At 48.4% G+C, this 9,386-nt stretch overlaps 2 protein-coding genes across 5 annotated transcripts in view; one reads left to right on the top strand and one right to left on the bottom strand.

The window, feature by feature from the left end:
• The window catches only part of Txnrd2 (thioredoxin reductase 2), a 50,950-nt gene extending 45,155 nt beyond the window's left edge, over positions 1-5,795 (bottom strand). The window contains exons 1-2 of one of the 4 annotated variants that reach the window (XM_031363363.1): positions 5,675-5,795; positions 2,306-2,371 (exon numbers count right to left, since the gene is read on the bottom strand). In XM_031363363.1, the coding sequence (XP_031219223.1) occupies positions 2,306-2,371; positions 5,675-5,777 (169 nt within the window). In that variant the 5' untranslated portion in view covers positions 5,778-5,795. Of the gene's footprint in view, positions 1-2,305; positions 2,372-2,836; positions 2,871-3,152; positions 3,262-5,674 lie in introns of those variants that run through there. The other 3 variants (XM_031363365.1, XM_031363364.1, XM_031363366.1) reach the window with 3 other exon arrangements.
• Positions 5,724-9,386, top strand: part of Comt (catechol-O-methyltransferase) — a 19,613-nt gene continuing 15,950 nt past the window's right edge. Inside the window, exon 1 of the mRNA XM_031363367.1 lies at positions 5,724-5,867. The gene's annotated coding sequence lies outside the window, so the exon portion shown is untranslated. The remainder of the gene's footprint in view (positions 5,868-9,386) is intronic.

Here is a 9,386-nt window from a genome sequence, read left to right as displayed (position 1 = left end):
AAAAAGGAAGTAAAATGAGGGCTGATGGCGGTTAGATCTGACTGCTCTTCCAGAGGTCCTGAGTTCAATTCCCAGCAACCACATAAAAGTTCACAACCATCTCTAATGGGATCTGATGCCCTCTTCTGGTGTGTCTGAATACAGCTACTGTGTACTCATATAAAATAAATAAATCTTTAAAAGGAAAAAAATAAAAAAGGAAAGTGGGCAGGCCCGAGGAGCAATCCAGTAAGCAGCACTTCTCAGCAGCCTGTGCTTCAGTTCCTGCCTCCCGGTTCCTGCCTTGAGTTCCTGCCCTGGCTTCCTTAATGAAGGACAGTGGCTTGGAAGTGTAAGCCAAATAAAGCCTCTTCTTCCCAAGTTCCTCTTGACCGGAATGTTTTATAACAACAGAGAGCAAACTGGAAGCAGAAGTCAGTATGAGGACTGTGAGTTATTGCCATGAGGACCTGACCGTGTTGTTCTGGGAGGACTGTGGCAGTGTTTGAAACTTTAGGTTGGAAAAGCCATTGAGTGCTCAGAGCTTAAATGGCAGTTCTGTGGGAGCTTGGTAGAATGTGGAGAGAAGTGTTATGGAGTTATTCTTGTGGTATATTTGAATTAAGACTATGGTTTCTGGGGCTTGTGAGATGGCTCAGTGGGTAAGAGCACTGACTGCTCATCCGAGGGTCCTGAGTTCAAATCCCAGCAACCACATGGTGGTTCACAACCACCTGTAATGAGATCTGATGCCCTCTTCTGGTGTGTCTGAAGACAGCTATAGTGTACTTATATATAATAATAAAAATAAAATTTAAAAAAAAAGTATGGTTTCTGGTCAGCTGGAGATGAAGAATCAGCTGTGACTAAGAGACTAGCCTTAGTCTCTAAGTGAAGTGAAGTGAAACCTTTGTTTTAGTAGGACAATAGATGCTGGTCAACTGGAGCTAAGAAATTAGCTTCAATTAAGAGACCAACATCATTAACAAGCAAAACTCTTCCAGGAAGCTGTAGTCCAGAGGGGTCAAGGCTACATCTCAAGCTGGCAGCCAAACTTGGTAATGTATAAGAGCATGCCACAGAGTACTGGTTTGAGGGCCATGAAAGCTGCAGGATTGAAGGAGTCATGAGAAGTTGAGCCTTGGCACCCTGTGGCAGGGTCAGAATCTCTGCAGAGAAACCAGGAGGCCACTAGTGAGGGTCAGCCTCACTTGTAGTGAATGCCTTTGCATACTGGAGATGCCAGGACCACAGGATGACCAGCAAGGACAGCGCAGCTGTGGCATGCAGCTGGCCAGAGCCTACAAGAAGGCCTATGTGTGGAGGGCAGAACTGGAGAGGTGGAGCTGCTTAAGGCCTTTGGAGCCCAGAGATCATGAGGGAGCCCCAGACCTTGGACAGTGAGCTACAGGATTTGATTTATAGTGCTGGTTTTTGCTTTGATCTATTTGTAACTGTGCCTTGGTTCCTCCCTCTTGGAATGAGTACGTAACTTTTTTTATTTTACAGGAGCCTGAAGTTGAAAGACTTTGAGCATTCAAAGAACTATTGGATTTTTAAGAGACCTTGGACTGTTAGGCAACCCACACAGACTGATGAGAGGCAGCAGGCACACAGCATCCTCACTGAGGTACAGGTTTCACAGATACACCCACCAGTCGGACTACTCACTTGATTTTTATTGCTTTACTTATTTACTTTGAGACAGAATCTCCCTATTCTGGTCTCAAGCTCCTAGACTCACATGATTCCCCTGCCTCAGCCTTCTAAATAGCTAGTATCACAGATATTTATGATCAGGCCCAGCCTCATGTTATTCCCCTTAATATGTACTGGTTTAGTGTCTGTCAAGTCTAGCTCATTCAAGTAAAAAGAAAAAAATCTCAGAAACAAAAACAAAAATACGGAGCTAGAGAGATGGCTCAGTGGTTGAGAGCAGACTACTCTTACAGAGGTCCTGAGTTCAGTTCCTGGCACTCATGTCAGAAGGCTCACAACTGCACAATTCCAGCTCCAGGGGATCTGGTGCCCTATTCTAGAGTCTGCAAGCACTTGCACTCACAATCACATACTCCAGCACAGACGCATACACACATAATTTCAAAACAATAAAAATAAATTTAAGAAAAACAGATAGGGACAGGACTATGCAGGAAAGAGCAGACTTGGGATCTGTGTGGGTTCCAGATTAGAGGAGACACCCGTTCCTGGAACATTCTGCTCCTGGACACGATGACCCATCCACATAGCACCACCCTTTCTTAGGAGACCCCAATGCTTCAAAGTCCCAACACACCAGAAGAGACACAAAATACAAGCTACATACCTTCCTTGGCACAAGCTAGCCCACCGGATCCCCCACCGATCACCAAGAGATCAAAGCTCTGCTGCCCTGGTGAGGAAGGGAGGAGAGGTAAGAAGGTGCCAGGCCTACACCCGACCTTGCTTTCGCTCCTTCAGTTCTATGTGGTACAGAGCACTCAGGGGTGACCACATTGTCCCCACAAATGAAACACCGGAGAGCGCTGAGAGGCTTACTGCTAGGCTGTATGTCCATCTCTCCAAAAAACCTCCCCAACTCCCCAAAAGAGTCTCAGAACCCAAGACTTCACTCAGTGTCCTGAGCCAGACAGAACAAAAACATTTTCATTCAGTCTACATGCCTTTCAGTGGTAAAGGGGACTCTTGATTATGGCAACCAAGAATATAGATGTAGTCCCTCCCACACAGTCAAGAGTCTCAGAGTTGTCCTCTGACCTCCACATGTGTGCCAGGAGCATGTATGCACCCATACCCATGAACACACTAAATAAATACATGAGTCAAATATAAATATAGTACTTTTAAATAGCCACACCTGTTTTTGTATCCACCTTAAGTAGGCAAGGCTGCAGAGAAAACCCTGGGGCTCCCCATACCCTTCAAGGTCACTGGCCTGCACCTCACCACAGGAACACGCATGAAAGTCAGAGGTGGCCCATGGCTTGCAGCTCCACAGCTAAATCTACCCCAGGTTCAAGTCCTGAGAAGACCTGAACAGTTACAAATTATTTGATGGCTTTGATGTGATCCTAAAAGAGAAAGGAGGCAAGTTGGCACCTAGGACCAGCCTGACAGGCTTTGTGTGCCAGAGGTGAGAGATCCTGTATCTTTACCCTGAGGAAGGATCCTACCTTCCATTGCTGGTGCCTGTCCTGTCTGTTACCTGAGTGGAGCCATTGGGTCATCCTCCTCTGAAGCCCTACACTGTACCCTCTGCCTGTTTGCTACCAAACGTTTGATAGGGCTGGCTTATCATGGGCCACTTGCTTTCCCACAGTGCACACCCAGGAACCTCCTCTCTGATAAACACTTAGGAGAAGCCCACAGTGAAAGTTTCAAGGGTCAGTATGAGGAGGGATATGAGAAGCCTACTGGGCCCTCACATCCTGGCCTTCACTAGCTGTGCTTAGGCCTCTCCTCCTGCCCACATCTCGTCTCTGCTTCATCTGTGCCTCAGGACCCACTGTGTTCCTGTTTTGGTTCCTTTCTATTGTCTGGAACAGATCGAGTAGAGAGTAGGAATCTAATCAATTGACATGACAGGGTCCAAATAAAGGGCATGACTGCTCTGATAAAGAAAGAAGGTCTCCTAATGTGTACCCTTAGATGGGCTGGCCACCCAGAGATGTCACCTGCCAGAGAGGCCAAATCTTCTTATTCTATCTCCTGTTTGGGTGATACAGCAACCTTCCCCACCCCCCAGCTGGAAAACATGGGTCTATTCCTGCTCCAAAAGGACAGACGCAAAGCTGAACTGGATTCAAAAGTGAACTCTGGAGTCATATGGCAGGTGGCATCTTCCCTAGACCCACGGCATCCTCCCCAAAGCAAAGCTCTGAACCCCTTGGGGTGTGAGACAGGGGTCCTCCAGTCAGCAGTGCCTTCTCCCCAGTGGAAAACAAATCCCAAAGCCACAGGGGCTTCCTAGCAGCTTGAAGGGCCCTAGGCTTGGGAGCTCAACGAAGTGCCTGTCTACAGATTTTAAACATTTTTCTTGGCTCTTATTTATGTGTATTTGTGCTCATTTGCATGTATGTCTGTGCACTGTGGGCATGCAGTGCCAGAGGGCAGATGAGGGCACTGGATCCCCTTGGGATGGAGTCATCACTTGGGTGCTGGGAATTGAACTTGAATCCTCTGGAAGAGCAGAGAGTGCCAAGTGGCTCTTGCCCCTCCTTTACAGCTATTTTACTGTTACTATGCAGGGTGATATGCTAATGGCACAGGGTGATGTACCAATGGCACAGGGTGATGGTACCAATGGCACAGGTACTTTGACTGATTTGGGGTTTGTTTTTCGTTTTTTTTTTTTTAACCTCCACAAAATAAATAAATAAATAAATAAAAATTAAAAAAAAAAAAACAAAACACTGAAACCACCCCCATCTAATATACACCACTAGGAGACCTTGAAGAGCCAGAGACCTGGGAGTTAGCAAAGCTTCTGAAAGAGCAACCTTAGATCCCTAAGACCTGTCCCCTAGGTTCCCACCTCACAGGTAGTGACTGCTTCCTGGTACTCTCCAGGCTAGGTTCTGCTAGGTTGTGGCTGAGCCACAAAGCCTCTGCCAGCTTACACTTGCTGTCAGTCTACCTGCCCTCCCCTGAAGACCAAGGGCTGGCCATTGTACCTTCCATAGCACTGCCTCTATGAAGAACCCTGACCTGTCCTTCTCTGCTCATCCCCTTTGGACAGAATTGAGTTCTGTCACTCACACCCAGGGGGCAGTATGAAGGGTGGTCACCATGAAAAGACATAATGGAGACCACTCATGAAACTGACCATACCGCTAGGAAACTCTGGAGGAACTTGACCGATGGGGGGTAGTGTGAACCATGATGAGGGGTACCCAGTTTCCCATTTTGAAATTAATTACTATCCTGATTCCAGCAATAACTCTTCCTGGTGCAAACAAGTGGTTTCTCCTCCTTCCCAAGGACCCTGACAAGCACTGGGGCTTAGTCCCACAAACTTGTGTCTTCTCACTCCCTGCTCATGAAAGTAAGTATTACTTGCTAAGCAGGTCATAATGGTGCATTTGGAAGCTGAGGCAGGAAGGGCAAGCAGTTCAAGGCCAGCTCTGACTGCACTGCTAACTGACCATGTTTCAAAAAATAAAAAAAAAGCCCAAAACAACAAACCAAAGTAGTTCATGACTGTAACTTCAGAAGGCCAAGGTCGGTAGCAATTAACTAAGGCAGTCTATGGCCAGCTTGGTCTCCATGGGGGTGGGATTACTGGACAAAAACAAAAAGAAAAAACTAGAACAATAAAATGAGTTGCTGCACCTAGGGAGTTGTGGGCCAGAGGGGTACCTGTGACCATCAAAGCCCTCGACATCATCCCATCATAGCCCTGACATCAGGGCTACAATTAATTATAGGGGACACAAACCCCAGAAAACTGGGCTTACTGCCACCACAGGAGGACCCCAGGCAAGGCACCTCCAACATTTTAGCCACGTGGAAGAAAAGCAACAACCCTGCTAGAAGCAGGTCCACCACTAACCAGAATTCTGGTCTAGTGACACCCCGGCCTGTGCGGGCACGCCCACGCGGACACGTTCCAACAAAGCCGGGCCACCGCCACCCCCCTGTGGACACTCGCAGGGGGGCGCCCTCTCCGCGTGCACCGCCCACGACCCCACCCTACCTCCCGCTGCGCTCGCCGCGCCCCGTGTCCCGCGTGTCAGAGCCCGTGTCCGCTGCCGGAAGCGCCCGCTGGATCCACGCAGCGCCGCCACCATCGCCGCCATGGTCTGGGGACCTCAGGCGCTCGGGGCTGCCCTTCGCGCTGCCTGAGCCACCCGCGCCTCCGGGTCAGACCTGTGCACGGCCTTGACGAGGTGAGTGCTGAGGCCGATGCTCTTGCTCCGCCGGGAGCTCAGAGCTGGGATCGGAATCTGCATGCACAGAACTGGAACTGGGGTGAAGGGCCCATACGCGGGAACTGGGCCTGACCTAGGGGAGCGCGAGCCGGGGCTGGGGAATGTGGACACTTGTGAAGGGGGTCTGATCTTGGCTGGGGGTCGCTGAAGCGAGGCGGGTCTCCACACTTCTCACGGGGAGCTTGAGTATCAGTGCTGTGGTGGGAGATATGTCCTTCGGTGGGCCTGTGGAGTTGGGCTTAACGTGGACAGAATGTAGCACTTCCAGGCCCTGGCTCATCATAAGAGGGTCATGACATAGTTCTTAGACTGGGATACAACCCTTAGGGTCAGAGTTACAGGGCCCAGGGTGATCAGTGGAGTTGGAAGCTGTTGAGCAATCTCAACAGGTGTGCTTGAGAGAGGCCTTTGGATGCCCCTGGGTCACTCCTTGCAAAAGAATAGGCTACCCCCCTCGGAAAGGGACCCCTTGGAGCTCAGGAGCAGTAGGGCAAGAGCAATAGGGCAGACTATAGGTGTGTGCTAGACAGTGTGATAGAAAGAGAAAGTCTTCCCGCCAGGGACTGCGGGGTCCTTGCTGGCCCTCCAAGCATTGGGAGGACAGCTGGAGCTGTCATGACTACTTGTAACCTCTTTTAGGGGGCTTGTGGTGGGGTAGGGCCCTCGAGGACAGCTTGTCACAGAGAAACAGCATTACCCTAATTAATGTTGGGACAGATTTTACCTAAGAACTGCTGACTGTAGGGGACCAGCTGAGTCATCTCCATTTGAGCAGAGGTGACAAGTAGGTATGGTTCCTGGGGAACAAAGAAGTCAGTGAAGGGAGCAAGTAAAAAAAAAAAAACAGGTAACTAGGGATGCAGCCTTGAGCTCTCAGAGATAAGATTAACGTTTACATCCTTTAAAGGAGCTTGGCCAGATGTGGCTAAGCCTTCTTGTTCAATGGGAGGACCCTTTTCCAAGGAGGGAGACATCCTTTCTACCGAACAGAAGTCCATTTTCTGTCCCATGGCCTTTCTCTTCACAAGGACCAACTGCTAGAGCAAGGGTTTTGTGAGAGTTGTTCTTAAGAAAACACAGAAAGGTTGGTGTTAGCCACAAATCAGTTTTTGAGTCGTGTGTTGAACATATTTCTAGATGCCAGGTGCCAAGTTGTCTTTGAGATGGTAGTTGAGCAGTCTGAAGGCTTCACCAAGTTGTCCTCTTGAGTGTATGAGGTGAAGTGTATGAGCACAAGGTTTCAGGCATGATCATTTCTTGGAACAGTGTGTGCACCCAGTAGAGGACTTCCCTTGTGGCCCACGTAACCGAGGCTCCTGGCAGAAAGTTGTCCACAGAGTATTTGGTGTGTTGAAATCTGACATTTCTGTCAGGTTCTCCCTCGGGTTTTTCCAGATCCTAGTGGTGGGACAGGACAGCTGCATCAAGCACTGTTCCCAGCAGGACCCAAGCCATCAGGCTTTTGTTCCAAGGGTCAAGAAATGAGGCAGGAGAAAAATTGTGAACAGTTTGGAGAGTTGTGGGCAGCTATTAAAGCCAGATGTAGCGTGTGGGTGTATTTGCACGAAGCTTTAAAGGTGAAGTAGTGTGTCGGCCCACACCCGTGGTCCCAGCACTTAGGCAGAAGCAAGAGAAGCATGGATTTTAGACCAGTCTGCTACATAGTGATTTCCAGGACAGTCTGGGTTACAGACCCTGCCTTTGGAAAAAGAGAGAAAAAAAATAGGTACTGTTTTCTCCTTGTAAATGAAGCTATAAGATGGTCTTCTGATGTCCATATTTTTATTAGGGGATGAAAGGGTCCTACCACAGTGAAACTCAAAGTTACAGACATTCTGGCCCCTAAGTTAAGTACAGGTTTTATTGTTGATTTCACTTTTCGAAGATATCCTAAAATCCCCATCAGCCTCTCCCATGTTGGGATGATGTTCCTGAGCTACCCTGCCTGGCTCCATTTGTGTTTGTGTGTGTGAGTATGGGCAAGCATATACCAGGATGAGGATGTGGACGCCAGAGGACGACTGCGGATGTCTTTTCTCACTTCCCCGCGTTGCTTGGAGCAGCCTCTTTTCTCTTGTTTACTTCTGCTTATGCTGTGGTAGCTGGCCCACAAGCTCCTGGGGATTTTTCTGCCTCTACCTCTCATCTCCAGCACTGGGAATACAGACATATATTACCATGTTTGGCTTTAAGTGGGTTTCGGGATCGGACCTGGGTGATCTTTCCAGCCCCAGCTGGTTTACCATATTTGAATGCCTTAGGAAAACACTATTCTTTCTTTAGGCAATCTTGGCTTTACCAGTTGTATTGAAGTTTCTTGACTTTCAGCCAACACAAACTGGACCCTGGAATAAGGGACTTTTCCCCCCCTTTTCCTCTTGAGTTTTCTGACTTCAGAAGGGAAGAACAAAGTCTGGGGAGTGTAGCTTAGTTGGTAGAGTGCTTGCCTGGCGTGCACGACGCCCTGGGTTCTATCACTAGCACTTCGTTAAACTAAGCATAGTGGCATATGTCTGTATTTCCAGCACCCAAAAAATAAAAGCGAGAATATGGTAAATTCAATGCCCACCTCATCTCCAGAGCGAGTTTGAGGGTAGTCTGGGCTACGTGAAATCTTACCTTTCACCCCCCACCCCCAAAAACAACAAAGCATGTAAGAAAACAGGACGAAACAGGTAAGGCATAAATCCTCAAAGATGGTGAAGAAGATCAGAATCTGAAATCGGGGCATGAGGGGAGCAACCGTCCGTCATGCTTGAGTTCTCAGCATCTGGGAGGTAAAGCCCACAGGATCAGGAGTTTAAGATCAGTCTTGGCTGCGGAGCAAGTCCAAGCCCAGCCAGGGATACATGAGACCCTGTCTTAAGAGAAGAGGAAGGAGGAGAAGAAAAGGAAAATAAGAATCTAATAAGCTGGGGCTAGAAAGATGGCTCCGCAGTTAAGAGCCCTGACTGTTCTTCCAGAGGTCCTGAGTTCAATTTCCAGCAACCCCATGGTGGCTCACATCCATCTGTAATGGGATCTAATGCCCTCTTCTGATGTGTCTGAAGACAGCGACAGCATACTCACATACAACACATAATTTTTTTTTTTTTTTAAGAATCTAATAAGCTGCCAAAGTGTGTTTTACTCTGTTGAAACAGAAAGTCACTTCCCTATCTGATAAACAATAAAGCAGCATTTTGGCTTTTTGTACAGTGCTGTGTGATTGTACCCAAGTCTCTGTGGATGCTCATCACTGAGCTCTTGAGCACAGCCCAAGATTATTCCTGTTTAAAAAAGAATTCTAAGCTCAGAAAGGATGGCATGTGCCTTTAATCCCAGCACTTGGGAGGCAGAGGCAGGCAGATCTCTGAATTCGAGGCCAGCCTGGTCAGATATACACAGAGAAACCCTGTCTCAAAAAAACAAAAACAGCTGGACAGTGGTGGCACATGCCTTTAATCCCAGCGCTTGGGAGGCAGAGGCAGGTGGATT

This window comes from Mastomys coucha, unplaced genomic scaffold (genome assembly GCF_008632895.1).
Source record: "Mastomys coucha isolate ucsf_1 unplaced genomic scaffold, UCSF_Mcou_1 pScaffold12, whole genome shotgun sequence".
Taxonomy (NCBI): domain Eukaryota; kingdom Metazoa; phylum Chordata; class Mammalia; order Rodentia; family Muridae; genus Mastomys; species Mastomys coucha.
The sequence above is the reverse complement of the archived record's forward strand: the minus strand, read 5'-3'. Positions and strand labels throughout refer to the sequence as shown.